Source organism: Aquarana catesbeiana, linkage group LG06 (assembly GCF_042186555.1).
Source record: "Aquarana catesbeiana isolate 2022-GZ linkage group LG06, ASM4218655v1, whole genome shotgun sequence".
NCBI lineage: Eukaryota > Metazoa > Chordata > Amphibia > Anura > Ranidae > Aquarana > Aquarana catesbeiana.
This window is the reverse complement of record NC_133329.1, coordinates 334,478,801-334,494,340: the sequence shown is the minus strand read 5'-3', so window position 1 is coordinate 334,494,340 and position 15,540 is coordinate 334,478,801. Positions and strand designations below refer to the sequence as shown.

At 44.5% G+C, this 15,540-nt stretch overlaps 1 protein-coding gene across 1 annotated transcript in view; it reads right to left on the bottom strand.

Annotated features, from left to right (window-relative positions):
- LOC141146974 (acetylcholine receptor subunit alpha-1-B) overlaps positions 1-15,231 on the bottom strand; it is a 47,829-nt gene extending 32,598 nt beyond the window's left edge. Inside the window, exon 1 of the mRNA XM_073633860.1 lies at positions 14,953-15,231. Coding sequence (XP_073489961.1) covers positions 14,953-14,995 — 43 coding nt within the window. The 5' untranslated portion in view covers positions 14,996-15,231. The remainder of the gene's footprint in view (positions 1-14,952) is intronic.
- Between the last annotated feature and the right edge of the window lie 309 nt (positions 15,232-15,540).

Here is a 15,540-nt window from a genome sequence, read left to right as displayed (position 1 = left end):
CCATTGGAATTCATGTATCTGGTGTCCTAATGGACGGGCCACTCTGTACAATCTAGATTTGCAAAAACTATGAGGGCAAATCTAGATTGTACAGAGATTGTTAAGGCCACGGAAGAAAACTAGAAAAGTGGCCCCATGGGACTGTCAGCGCTATGACCCATTTGTGTTTTTGTGTAAATTATTTATATTCTTAATAGAGGGTTATGATGATTGTTAACCGCTTGACCTCGGGAAGGTTTTACCCTTTTCACGACAAGGGCATTTTTTACAACCAAAATGTATAAAAAAAAAATCACACAAAGAGAGCTTTCTTTTGGTGGTATTTGATCATGAAAAGAACAAAAATTTTGAAAACAATAATTTCTACAATATTCTCTAATTTCCTGTATATCCATTAAAACAAATAAAAAAAAAATCGAATTTCTTCATAAATTTAGGCCAAAATGTATTCTGCTTCATGTCTTTGTTAAAAGAAAAAAATACAAATAGTTGTATATTAGTTGGTTTGTGTGAAAGTTATAATGTCTACAAACAGACACTATACACTAATGGCAGTGATCATCAAATTATAATGTGACAGGGTGGCGGGCAATCTGGCTCTAACAGACACTGTCTGGGAGGGTCACTAAGGAAGGCCATAGATGAGTCAAATTGTTCGTTTTCGCATCATTAGTCTGCCAGCTGGGACACACGAGTTTCATGCCGCAATCGAAAGTGCCTGATCCAACATGCTGTTTTTCTTCTTTTAGAAAATCAAAACAATTGATGGCACAATCATATGAGCTATTTTCTTTTTCCGATCGACAGAACTTTTATTTTTCAACTAGTCTATTGCCTCCCTAACTGACACTGATGGCATTAGTGATGCTAATACAGTGATCAGTGATAACACTGTACACTTACACTATATTAATGACAATGACTGAGAAGGGGTAACATCTAGAGGCAATCAAGTGGTTAACTGTGTGCCCAACAAGTGTAATGTGTGTTGCTTTAACTTACTAATTATGCCTGTTTTTTCTCTCAGAAATTGAAGAAACAGCCAGATCGCTATTTACTGCACAGAGTTCTGTGTGTTTTGTAAACACAGAGCTCTGTGTGTGATTGAATACAGCCGATCAGCAGGTTCCAGCTGAAATCATTGGCTGAAATCCGCTGCCAAACTCATCCTGTGTCCAATCACATTACGGGTCAGCAGGGGGCGTGCTCATGCACACACCAAACCCAGAAAAGCGAGACGGAAACATACATGTTTTTGATGCGCTTAATTGCACTGGACAAAAAAAAAAACACACCACAGATGCCCTTCAAGTGATTTTTTTTTCCACCTCACCGATATTTGATTAATGCTTGTCAAACGCACTGTAAATGCTACAGGCGCATTTACAGTGTGTTACTATAGACTTGAATGGAAGGAGTTGACATTTTTCAAATGTGAACTGCTCTGTCCACTGTACATATTATCCATTGCAGGTTACTTTACTAGTTGTTCGAGGAGCGGCAAAAATGCGCCTCAAATTCCTGTTTCTAATGCCAGTGTGAACAGGGCTTTAGTATATGTACACCCCAAATGTTTCTTTGTAGTTTTGGATAGAGCAGGAAATTATTAAAACTTGTTTGTTGTTTTTTTTTGCTTTCTTTTTTTCTGTCCTCCCTTCACTTCATGTCCTGGAGACACAGGAGGACATGATAGCAAATTGTTTCAAAGTGAAGAAAAATTCCTATCTCAGCCATAATCTCCAAATACCGAAAGGTTTCTTCACAGTAATGCCCCGTACACACGGTCGGACTTTGTTCGGACATTCCGACAACAAAATCCTAGGATTTTTTCCGACGGATGTTGGCTCAAACTTGTTTTGCCTACACACGGTCGCACAAAGTTGTCGGAATTTCCGATCGACAACCACGCGGTCACGTACACCACGTACGACGAGACTAGAAAAGGCCGGTTCAGAACCAAGCGCCGCACCCTTTGGGCTCCTTTTGCTAATCTCGTGTTAGTAAAAGTTTGGTGAGAGACGATTCGCGCTTTTTCAGACTCGTGGCTTTCAGATCGTTTTCTGCCGTTCAGTTTGTGCTTGTGGGTTTGTATCTGCTCTTCAGTGCGTGCAAGCAAGTTCCGCGTGACTTTAGTCACTGTATTCTTGTTCGTTCGTTACTGGTTTTCAGGTCGCTCTTCACAGGCCTTGCTGTTCTTCAGTGCGTTCTGTTACTTCGTTCTGAGCAGCCGACCGTTTCCTAGCCATGTTTCGTATACGTACTCCTCGTAGAGTTCGTGCTGTGCGGGGGCTTGGTGTTGGGGTCCTGACCTTGACACAAGTCCAGTCCATGAACAGGGTGGGGAGGAGTTCATGGACCAAGAATTGGTTGCTTCAGCGTGACCAGTTCTCTCATATGCCTTTGCTCCGTGAGATCCGTGAGAATAATCCTGATGATTTCAGGAACTTTCTCCGGATGACGGACCCCGTATTTCACCGTCTGTTGGCTTCGCTGACCCCCTATATCAGCAGGCAGGATACCTGCATGAGGCAAGCCATCACTCCGGAGCAGAGGTTGGTCGCTACCTTGCGGTATTTGGCCACAGGGAGAAGTCTGCAGGACTTGAAGTTCTCGACAGGCATCTCCCCCCAGGCTCTGGGTATCATCATCCCAGAGACCTGTTCTGCCATCATCCAGGTCCTGCAGAAGGAGTATATGAAGGTAAGATTTTTATCCTTTTATATCATATTTTATTGTATTGAATGTTTGCTAATATCTTGTATTTCTTTCCTCATTCCCTAATTACCATGATTGGAATATGCTGTGAATGTCCCCTTTGTCCTCATGCATGCTGGATTTTTATGTAATTATTATTTTAGGTCCTTCATACATATTTGCCCTTCAATAACCTCTCCAGCATGGTGTCTCCTGCCCTATATTCACCTCATGTAGTCACATAACAATGTATTTTATCAGCTCCATAGTAGTGCTTTACCCCAAACACCCCCTAAAATGTTTGTTAATGTTATTTTAGCTTTAAATTCAGGCAGAGTGCCAGAGGCTTTTTTTGTGGTGTCCACAAATTTTTGGTAACCCTCCCTCCCCCAACTGCTAAGTCAGCTGATCCCAATTCTCTATCCTCAATCATCTATCTGCTGACTTTGCCAAACCCATACACACTATACCCATCTCTTTACTGGTCAGATTTATGGATGAATTCCCCAAAGCATGTAGTGCAAGGGCCTGCCTGTATACTTTCCAATGGAACTGTTTAAAGTTTTTGTATCCTATTATTATCTTGATAGGTAATAGCAGAATGTCCAAATGTCCTCAAATGTGTACAATGTGTATTTATATCTTTGTATTCAGACACTTCTTACCTGTCCAGTGGTCTGCTAATAGTGTAACTAAGGAGGGGCTGTTCCAAGTAATACCCTGTATTTAGGCATTCATCTCAAAATGAAGTGAAGAGGGTTACCTGTCCAAGAGTTCCCCCCCCCTATAATGTTAGAAATGGCCCATGAGAGGGGGTGGGGGAATATGATAGGTGTACCTTATACTTTGGCCTTGTTAAATTCCCCTTATTAAATGCTATCTGGAGGTTGCCCCATAATGTTTGTGTATAATCTGCTTGCCATGTTTCTGTGAAAAAATAGTAATGTTTATTGTTTTTTCCTCAACAGTTTCCTTCCACGCCACAGGAATGGCAGACTGTGGCCTCCCACTTTGCCCAGCGGTGGGACTTTCCTAACTGCGGAGGGGCAATTGATGGGAAACACGTCCACATCGTCCCACCACCCAACTCGGGGTCATACTATTATAATTACAAGGGGTTTAATAGTATAGTGATGTTGGCGGTGGTGTCGGCTAATTACGACTTCTTGTATGTGGACGTGGGGAAGAATGGCCGGATGTCCGATGGTGGAGTGATCGCCCAGACGGAGTTCTACAGGCGTCTCCAGAATGGCAGCTTGGACTTGCCACCTCCAGAGGACAATGTTGAAGGTCTCCCATTTGTGTTCGTTGCTGATGAAGCATTTGCGCTGGGGGACGACCTGATGCGGCCATTCCCGATGAGGACCCTCACCCCGGAACAGAGGGTTTTTAATTACCGGCTGGCCAGAGCCCGAAGAGTGGTGGAGAACACATTTGGAATCCTGGCCAGCCGGTTCCGATTATTTCTGACACCCATCCATATGGCGGAGTATAAACTGAACCATATAATACTTGCCTGCTGTGTTCTCCATAATTTTTTAAGAAAACATTCAGCCAACTATGCTGGCTCAGTTGGGCCTGAGGCCGGAATCCCAAATCCATCAACACTGACGGCGCTTGAAAGTGGCCGTCCTGGCTTGCCCTCCCTGAATGCCCGTGATGTCCGGTTACGCTACCTGGAGTTCTTTGCGGGTAGGGGGGCTATCAATATGCCAGAGAATCTGTGACACCTTTGTAAAATAAAAAACAAACAAAAGAAATTCTTGGTGGACATTTACTGCTTGTGTTTGTTTTAGCTGACCCTGACAGAAATGTTTTGAGTGCAGAAAATGTCGTGATTGGGTAACCTTATAAAAAATAGTGTTGGCTGGTACTTCCTAAATGCCAAAACACATTTCACTACAAGTGCACTTGCAACTGCACTGAACCTGCACTTGTAGTGCAAAGTGTAATTGCCCTTAGGAAATAACCCCCATTTGTGCATAAAACAGCAATTACATCACCCCAAAAGTGTTGTAGTGTTGAGACAATAATCCACACATTCTTGAGTAAGGCACTTTTTTATAGCTGCACAATCACATGTGCATTTCCGCAAGGTTTTTAAAACAAACCAACATGTTTGTTGTATAACAATGTTTGCAGTAGCATTATCAAAAATCGAAATATCCATTTCAGATAAAACAGGCCTGTGTAAAACCAACAAGAAAGCCAAAAAACTTGAACTTACAAAGTTCACATATGGTAAAACCTGAAGGCTATATCAGACATGAGTATTTAGGAACTGTGTTTGATATAGCGTTCAGATGGGGGGAAATCACCCCTGGAAAAGCCAAAATTTGGAAGATGCACACCAAGTTCAGAATGTCAACATGTGCTATCTGCCATCAGGGGGGATCAAGGGACGTGTTTTGGGGGAGCAAGCCCTTCCTCAATGCGACTTTATAATTGAGGAAGGGGTTGCACCCCCAAAACGCGTCCATTGATCTCCCGTGATGGCAGATAGCACATGTTGGCACACTGTGTGCATCCTCCAAATTTGGCTTTTCTAAACATTGTAAAAATTTTAGTTACATAAAACAGGTGATTTTGTGGGGTTTAAATTCGCCCCAAAACATCAATGATGTTATTATTTTTTTTAATAACATCAGTGATTTGTTGCTGGATGTTTTGCAATTGGAGATTACACCCCATGATCTCCCCGATGAGTATCTGGGCACTTTCAGATGTAAAGCGTTCTGGATCACGATCACCTAAAAAGAGATAAAGAACAAAAAAAAAGGTCTCAAAAATCTGCCACCATCCATCTCTTTTACCTGAGTCTGTGGTCGCAGACACTCACCTGTTGTGGTGCCAATCTCCACCACATCTTCTTCTTCCTCCTGCTCTTCTTCTTGGGTTGGTATTTCCCCTTCTTCCAGAGGGGGGGGGGCTCTGGTCTCCTGGGATGAGGGGTGTCCTCCGAGTCTTTTCTCCCCTATGTAAAACAAAAATGGTATAATTAGCACACAGATATTTGATGGCAGAACTAGAAATAGGAAACATTGCTTGGAAGTGGGGTACAATTATCTATTTTAGCCGAGTTCCAAGATGTATATTTTTTATTGCCCTTTGTCAAGCTGCAATACTTTACCTGTTTGGTACAAGCTTCACAGATGTAGCCCCCCCTATAGTATACACTGGAGCACCTGTGGTGTGGCCCCCCTAATGAAAAGGGTGTTCTGGGGTCCCACACTAGTGCTCCAGTGTCCAGATGTGAAAACAGCTGCTCAGTGTCCTCTCCTTACACACAATCTAGTTTGCATTTCATTCTAGTAACAAACCCATCTACACAAACAAATATTTGGCATCCAAGTAGGCCCCCAAAAATGTGTGAAAATGCAATGGTGTTCTAGAGGCCGAAAGAAAAATGTTTGATACGAACGAATAATGGGCCCATGAACATTAAAGTTGACCTTTTGAAACGTTACAATTACTAAAAGCATATGGAGCAGAACGAACGGAATAAAGACAGAAAGAATAGGAACACAGCACAACTACTTACTTTTTTGCAGCACTCTCCGGATCTTTCGGTACTGCTATGGCTCTCTCAACTTCAGGTCCGACCACCGCTTCCTGAGCTGATCTTTAGACCTTCGTTCCCCCGAAATTCCGCTCAAGACTCCTGACCACTTTCGCCATGATCTTGGCCTTTCTGATGTTGGGGTTGGGGTAAGGCCCATATTTTCCGTCATAGTCGGACTTCTTCATGATGTCGACCATCTCCAACATCTCCCCAAACGACATATTTGTGGCCTTAAAACGTCTCCTTCTGGATCGGGACGTGCCTGGATTCGGGCTTTCCTCCTCCTCCTCCTCGTTGTTCGAATTAGCACGCACCTGCTGTAACTCCGCCATGTGCTCTTCACCCACTGCGCCGAACGAAAAGGGGCGGGGAATAGACTAGAAAGAACGTCAAGGGCGGGCGGAGTTACACGCATGCGCAGTGTGTATAAAGCGTAACACGCGTGCGTATTACGAACGATCTGTGAGCGGAGGAAGGAGCATTGGACGCGCCGATTGTAAGAACGAAGGTAAGAGCCAAACTTGTGCCTATACTGCTTCTAGATTGAGGCCTATATTGTAACAAGATTAGGAGAGTTTTGTCTGACATTAGGCTTTGTCTTGTGTTGTGTCTTGCAGTGAACATGGATATCTTAATGAAAGATAATGACTTCATGTCAGTATTCATAGATATGCTAAGTGAGCTGCCCTGTCTGTGGGAGATTACCCACCCCCATTTCAAGAACCAAGCAAAGAGGAAGGCAGCACTGGAGCAATTGTGTGAAATTGTGAAGCAGGTGATCCCCACGGCAGACATCACTTATTTAAAGATTTTCATTGGTGGCCTGAGGAGCACATATCTAAGGGAGCGCAAGAAAGTCCTGGATTCCCAGAGATCCGGAGCAGCAGATGACATCTATGTCCCCAGGATGTTGTACTACGACAGGCTGCATTTTCTGGCAGGCCAGACTGAACCCAGGCCATCCCTCTCCAGTCTTCCTTCCACGCTTCCTTCCCACCTGGCTGAGGCTTCTGACGCCCAACCTGGGCCTTCCAGGCAACATGTGGAGGAGCCCAGATTGAGCCAGGTATAGCATTCCTCTAAATATTTCTGCTTGTCCAATCAATGATGATAACTAGATGTTAGTTGGGAGTACTAATTTAGGATTGTGATTGATGATGCAAAACATTACAACCATGTCCCTTTTTCATACACAGGGAAGTCTCAGCCAGGAGGTGGCCGGGCCGAGCCGGCTGGCTGATATCAAGGTCCCTCCCCTACACCTGAAAACAGAAAGTGGCAGTAGGACGAGTGCCCTAGAGGAGGCGGCTATAGCATTCTTTTGGAGGGCTACAGAGGTCCTGGGAGCACCCCACACCAGGCAGGAGAACATTGCTGCATTCATAGCATATAAAATGCAGAGGATGGAGGAGGGCCAAAAAGCCATGTGTGAGGCCCTCATATCAGAGGCTCTGGAGAAAGGTATGAGGGGCCAAATTACACCTCACACACAGCTTTGGGATGGTCCTCCTCCTCCTCCTGCAGGTCCTCCTCCTCCTCCTCCTCCCTCTCCTCCAGGTCCTCCCAGTCCTCCTCCAGGTCCTCCCAGTCCTCCTCCTCCTCCTCCTCCAGTTCCTACTCCTCCTCCTGCCACATCTCCAACTGCACAGCCACAGCCCAGAAGGAAGCGTGGAAGGAAGACCAGACAGTGATTGCCCTGGGTTCAGTCTGGTTGGCCAAAAGATGCAGCCTCTTGTGGTACCACAGCCTGGGGACACAGATGTCATCTGCTGCTATCCGGATCTCTGGGACTTCTGGGACCAGACTGCCCTCCCTTAGATATGGACTCCTCAGGCCACTAATTTTGATGTTGAAGAATTGATGTCTGCCGTGGGGGTCCCAGGCTTCGCTAATTTCTCATGTTGATCCAGTGTTGCCTTCCTCTTTGTTTGGTTCTGATCCCTTAATAAAGGATTTTTGTTTTGAATTATACTCTCCTATGTGTTTTACTTCAAAAAGGACAGTTGGTTTGTGAGGATTCAGGTACATTTCAAATATACAATGTGAAATGAACAAGGGACACCAACACCAAACAATCTCCTGGAGATTAAATAATAAAAGATATCAATGGTGTTGGGGTAACTTGACGCACAAAACACACACAAAAATATTCTGGAGTAAAAATAAAAATAACATTGAGCAAAGATCAGTCTTGGAAAAAATCCAAACATTACAGAAAAAAAAAGGCTGAAAATCCAAAAAAAAAAAAAAATAAAACTGTCAGATGTGACAACTAATAACATTATATTGAGGGAATCCCACTAAAAAAACACAAATAAAACTTTGTGAGAAGTGTGTGTGAATATGAGCAGCAAAACGACTTAATTCTTGTCACATTATAAAGAAGAAGAGAGTGCGCTGTATTAAACCATTTTTAACATTGCAGCGTGACGAAAGTGCTGTATCCATTGCGAACGCTAAGTTTACCAGAACGAGCTGTCCCGTGTCGGAATTTCTTCTGAGCATCGGAACAGGCCACACACGGTCGGAATTGACGCGATCGGATTTTGTTGTCGGAAAATTTTATCTCCTGCTGTCCAACTTTGTGTGTCGGAAAATCCGATGGAAAATGTCCGATGGCGCCCACACACGGTCGGAATTTCCGACAACACGCTCTGATCGGACATTGTCCATCGGAAAATCCGACCGTGTGTACGGGGCATAAGAGCTGTGAAAATGTGGAATAGACTCCCTCAAGAGCTGGTTCTGGCCAGCTTAGTAGATTGCTTTAAAAAAGGCCTGGATTCTTTCCTAAATGAACATTATATAACTGAGTAGTAACAGTTATAGGTAAAGTTGATCCAGGGAATATCCGATTGCCTCTCTGGGAATCAGGATGGAATTTTTACCCTGCTGGAGCAAATTGGATCATGCTTTGCTGGGGTTTTTGCCTTCCTCTGGATTAATTGTGGCTAAAGGATTCTGTATATAGGATTGTATGTTTTTTTTTTTAAAGATATTTTTTATTTTTTCCTTTTTATTGGTTGAACTAGATGGACTTGTGTCTTTTTTCAACCAGACTAACTATGTAAGTGTAACACCCTCTAGTGTGCTAGAAGAATAAGAACATTTTTTTCAGAGTAGGTAATATTTCAGGCTTGGCTGGCAGTCAAACCTGGTGTATTTTGATCTGGGCTTGGAATGGCTCAGGGTAGTGCTGGGTGACTCACAGGTGGCATCACCAGGACCTCTTACTTCTTTCCAGAATCTTCTAGTGCTTTCTGGAAAGAGAGGTGGAGAGGGAAGGTGGAGCCACCTGGGGTGTTCTGAGGAGCCCTGACCAATCCCCAATCTGGATTAGCAGGGGGCAGGCCTCCTTAAATACCCAGCGTCAGCCCAGTTGGGGAGGAGTTGATCGGGTGGAAGATGGAGATGGAGTAGACTATCAGAGCCTTTGAGGGAGTTCCGCAGTCTGGGGGGGGGGGGGTGACCATGGGCTTGGGCTCGGGTGAGGACAAGCCCCCTTACAACACACAGAGGTCCTGGCCAGGAGACACAGGAGGAGCAAGAGAGGACAGCGGGAGAACACTGCCGGGCAAGTCTCCAGGAGTTCTACAGAGGCAGCCAAGAGAGCTGGTGAGTGTTCACACAGTCAGGAGAACTGGGAGGCATGCCTGAGAGGACAGAGATGGAGCAGTCTGGGATGGGTGCAGAGCCAGTCAGGAGGATTGTGGTGGCATGGGCAGTGAAAAGGGGCAGCTGCAGCCAGGAGGACTGGCAGTGCCTGAAGAGGTGGTGCTGGGAACAGTAGCCACAGGGACAGCTAGCACTGGGACTTTTCCACATTTTTTCTACACCATAGGGGCCCGCTGTCCCTGCCTGTAAAGGTCATTTGCTTTAGTCCTGGCTGAGCCAGTGTCAGGCCTACAGTGCCAGCTAGTCTGGAAAGAGAAAGGAAGCGATGTGCAGGAGGGGTGAGGAGTTTCAGTCTGCAAGGAAGTGATGTGCAGGAGGAGAAGAGGGAATTGTATATACCATGGTGTATATAGTTGGTCCCAATATTGACTCTCAATTCATCTGGGCATCTCATAAATCTCCTAATTCTATCCAAATTGAATTCCCCTCAATAAAACAAAAAAAACAAAACAAGTGCAAGGACTGCTTTCATGTCTCTGAACGAGTGAAAAGTGTGTGCCTGGCTGGGCAGGGTGACAGACGGACAACTACACTCAGCAGCCCCTACTGGGTACAGAAACATTTGGGGGTTCGTTCGGGGACCCTCTGTTCACAGGTAACCTGACAGCCATTGCCCCTAGCAAGCCAAGTTGACCGAGCTGGGGAACTGCACTTTGTTCCACCAATTGAGGAATTGAACCCAGGGAAAGGACTTTTGTGCTCTGCCTGCATTCAGTAGTACAGTATTAAGTGCCGTTGTCCATAGCAACCAGCGGGAGCTGCCTTCACGTTCAAATGATGCTGCCTGCTTGCCCAGTTTCCCCAACTGTGGCTGGGATGAACACTTGCTAATATTCTGCAATTCAGTAAATTTTTACCATGTGCTGTCACCTGTGGCAACCACAGCGGGCGACCGTGCCCAAGGATTACAAATACGTCCAGAGTTCTGCTATTGCTGGACGTCTTGAGTCGGATTACAAATATGTCCAGCGTTCTGCTAATTCTGGACATTCTGAACTTATGCTTCAAACTCCTGCTCTAAACAGTAAAGTGTGCCTGGAAGTTACTGTTGACCAGAGTGATCGGGGTCAGCCTGGCGGGATTGTGCTAGAAGTGTTCCTTTCAGTGAGGCATGGGCTAAAAATTTTATTGTTGCTACCGAAAACCACCGAAAAGTCAGCGGTCATTTGCTCTTAGTTGCTCGGGCACAGTTGGTGCCGAGCGACATGCCTGGGCAAGTGCTGCTAGTTTCAGAATGCCTGCAAAACTTCAATTCCTGGTGACTCCCCTGCGAACAATCATGACATAAGGGAAGAGGAGTCTGCTGTGGCCTGCGGCCTGGTCGGGGATCTGGTAACTCGGAGTACTGCCATGCAATGTCCCTGAAATGGCAGTCGCTGCTATGCCCCTTGTTATCCCTATCTGGAAGTGCTGGAGGGAAGTGCGCCCTCAGGTTAGCCAGAAGGGGAATGCAAGGGCAGGGCCATAGATTGGGGATCCTCCAGAATGCTAGCGGAGTTCAGGTCCTGATAGCAGCTCGGAGGAGAAATGGGAGACAGGAGATTCCCAGGCCCTGGAGGTCTAGTCCGAGGGAGGAGAGGAGCCAGACTTTGCTGGGAACACCGAAGAAGCTGCAGGAACCCCCATCAGTAGCAGATGACTTTCCAACAACAGACCTTCCACCACCCAGACCAGAGCACCTAAGTACAGGCAGTGGGTCAGGAGGTCCCCACATGCTACACTCAGCAGCCCCTACGGGGGTACTACTACATACAGTAACTATGTAAATTGCTTCTGGAACAGATGTCCCAGTGGAATGTTTTTCCCTCCATTCCTGTGCCAGTGACAACAGTAACATTTTGGATTTCCCATCAGTTTCTGTCCAACATTGGTCAGCTGCACAAAGTGTGAAAGGGCAAGGCCCCGTTCACATGGGTGATTATGTGCATACAGAGGTTTTCACATACCTCCCAACTTTTTGAGATGGGAATGAGGGACACACCCCTTGCCACGCCCCCTTAAAGGAGAATTGTACAAAAAAACAAGATTGGGTAAACCCACAGGTGCTTTTTTTTACCATTACTATTCCTTTATATTGGTTTTTGGAATTTACAAATGCAGCAATTTAAAAATCAGATGAAAGGCTTAGCGCTGGAAAACACTTTTTGATAGATAAAAAGTGCATTTTATTTACAGCTATGTAGATCAAACCAAAATGAGGGACAAATGAGGAGGAATGAGGGACAGAGGGACATTGTTCCAAATCAGGGACAGTCGCTCGAAATCAGGGACAGTTGGGAGCTATGGTTTTCATGGGATTCTTGTGACTGGGATCACAGGTGCATGCTGCCGCTAAACCTATACAAAGCAATGACAGGCTGAGAGGCGCCATCATCCAGTGATTATCTGTGTTTAGGGATGGATGAGCGACCCGGGATGTAGACAGAGGAGTCCAGGGTCGCTCATCTGTCCCTTGCCACAGGTAACAGCTGCATATGCAGATAGATGTGAACAGCGATGACCTCTTAGCCTATCATTACTTTGTATAGGTTTAGCGTCTGCCACTGTTTGCATGAACCCGTGATCACTGGTCACAGAAATCCCATGATTCTTTCTGCTAGAAACTTCTGTATGCACATAATCACCCATGTGAAGGAGGCCTCAATCTCCTTAGCAGGAAAGCAAACAGCAAATAAAAATCTTACTGGAGTTTTGACACTGTCCTCTATTTTGCAGAGCATATTAGAAATGACAGAAAATCTCTCATTTTAGAAATTCCATATCCAAACCCCTTTTCTTTTCCTCCAGCTTTGTACCATAGCAGACCTAAAACACAGGATTCATAGTTCAGCTTTACAATTGTTAGATTTTATTATTATGTGAGCGCCACCTGGTGAGCATATACGGCATTACAGAAGCTATACTAACCAAGGTCATTACAGGGTCATTGCTGGAATTTTAATCATTGCATTCAATTATTTTTTTCTCTAGATTTTACCATCTTCTCAGCGTTGCTGATTTTTATTAAAGCCCAACTAAAGTCTTCGTTTTTTTTAGATTGTTATTTAATCACTCCTAAAATTTTTGCTATTTTGAAAATAAAGCTACTATTCCTGGTGTGTTAGTTTTTGCACTGAAACCTTGGAAAGAGCAAAATGAAAGGAAAAGTGGGCTGTCACTATTCTGACTGGTTCACTTGAGTAACTGAGCACTGTAAACAACAGGGGGTAGGGAGAAACTGAAAGGTGAAAAAAGCCTGAAAGTTCACCTCTGCCCTGAATATAGAATTGATATATTCTTAAGTTGATTGAAATACAGTATGCTTAAAAACAAGCCAAATGTAAAATGTTCAATTTTTTTTCCAGCTCTGAACCCTTTGCTGCATTACCCCTGCTCAGTGGCGGCTGGTGCTCAATATTTTGTGGGGGGGGGGCAGCAAACAAACCTGACAGCCCCCGCGGGAGATGGATGGCGGCGATCGGTGACCCCCCTCCCCCGCGGGAGACAGACAGAGGTGATCAGTGCCCCCACCCCCATGGCAGATGGCGGCGATCAGTGGCCTTACCTTATGCTGCTTCTTGCTCCAGCTTGCCGAGGGAAGAGCTGGGGCCGTTGCTTCTCCTCCTAGCTGAACATGAAGTGGGTCCTGAGATGGGAGTTCTAAGACTCCCGGCCAATCGGGTCTCAGGACCCACTTCATGATTAGCCAGAAGGAGAAGCAAGAAGACATTAGCGAATATTAATTCACTGATGTCACACAACTGGGTGGGCTCAGGGCTCAGTGTCCTTTTTTGAAGCCAATTAGAGCCTCAGGCTCTAATCATGTGCTTCAAAAAAAAAAAAACCCCATTAAAATCCATGCGTCCAGCGCCCTGCATGTAGATTAGGGGCCGGGATAGATTAGGGGGTGGCGCCTCTGCGCCCCTAATGGACGGGCCACCACTGCCCCTAGTCCACGTACCCACTTAAAACGCAAGGAAAAGGTCCTTGCACCTTTTCAGAAAATGCGGGGTCTGTGTGTGGGGGGCCATTAGGATTAATGATACCCCCACACATCTCCTAAACCGCAATGTGTTTTTAGTGCGGGGAGGGATGGCATGCGATTACACTTCTTGCAGAAGCCTGCACTGATGTGAACCTAGCCTTAAGGATCTACATATCTACGTGTTTTTTTTTTTTGCTTGTGTACAAGAGACCTTAAGCTTTGCATATTACAATAACATATTTGGCTTTTACCACACATGATAAGTGTTTGAGTTTAGATTCACTTTAAGTCTAAAATCTTAACTCACTGGCATGTGCACTTTTGACTATAGACTGTAACTAATTCCCACATTAACAAAGACATAAACTTTAAAGAGGAATTGAAATTATAGACTACATTTTTCCCACCCCATCTCCTCCCCACTATACATTATCTAATGGACTGATTGATTGGTGGCCAACCCAGCTGCCTGGTGATTGCATAGTTTTTCTTCCCCACCTCCCAGCCTATTATTTAATTAGTGTTTAGGGAGGAAAATGGGGACCTTTAGAAAAATGCTGTTTATATTTTCAGTTCCACATCTAGCTTTTCTATAATACCAGGCCAGCAGAAAAATGTATATTTCATACTGAACAAGTAACAAAAAATAACAATACAGTGTATACTGTGAGTACATTTATCATCATTATTACATTAAACACAGTAGCTTAACCACTTGGTAATTATAAGCCAAATTTTCATGCCAAAATAATGCCACAAGGAAGAAGATATACACATCCATCCATCCATAAAAAAAAAAAAAATATTGCAAAAAAGATGCACATCCATCCATTACAAAAAAAAAAAAATATTGCAAAAAAGGTAATCTAAAGACCTGCAATCAAATAAATAATATCTTTTGGCCAGTTGCTACAGATGACATGATTGTTCTATCTGGATATCAAATACAAAACAAGCTAGGTATAAGTAATAGTACAACAATCAACATATAAAACACATAAACAGGCTTTAGAATTAAAAAAGATAATTAAAAATCGAGTTTAAAGAGTAGGTATACCTGATATGGAGAGAACAATAAGGCACGTTGTAGAAAAATCCATTTCCTTCCTTCCGTACCTACTTTCTTACTGTTTGGATTGATGGTGGGAATGATGAAATTTCAGACGGTTGAACCTTGTCCGCTGTGAGGCTCTGTTCAGCTTCCGGTTGCAGGGATTGGAATGGAACCACTGGGCTATTATTGCTCTCCACCTGTTCACAGGACAGCTGAGCTTCTGGCAGCTTTAGAAAAGATCCAGCAGACAGTTCTCTGACAGCTTACTTGTCCGTAAAGCTTTTGCCTGTCTGTTAAGAAATGACATTAACAAACATACCTTAAAGCTGAACTCCACTTTTCACATTACTATTCCATTATGCTAGAAAGATGATAGTTCTCTCTACGAAAAAATCCAACACCTCCTGTTGCTCAAGCCTGGAAGGTCTAATTAATAAAGCCCTTCCTTTGTATAAAGCCACATCTCCTAGTAGGGGAATACCTGGACGAATAGTGTATCTACAGTGTCTGAATAAACTGATATGAGATAAGGCTCTTTATTGTTTAGATTCCCTTGATGTAAATTGGGTACTTGGGTACTGTAACCGGGGT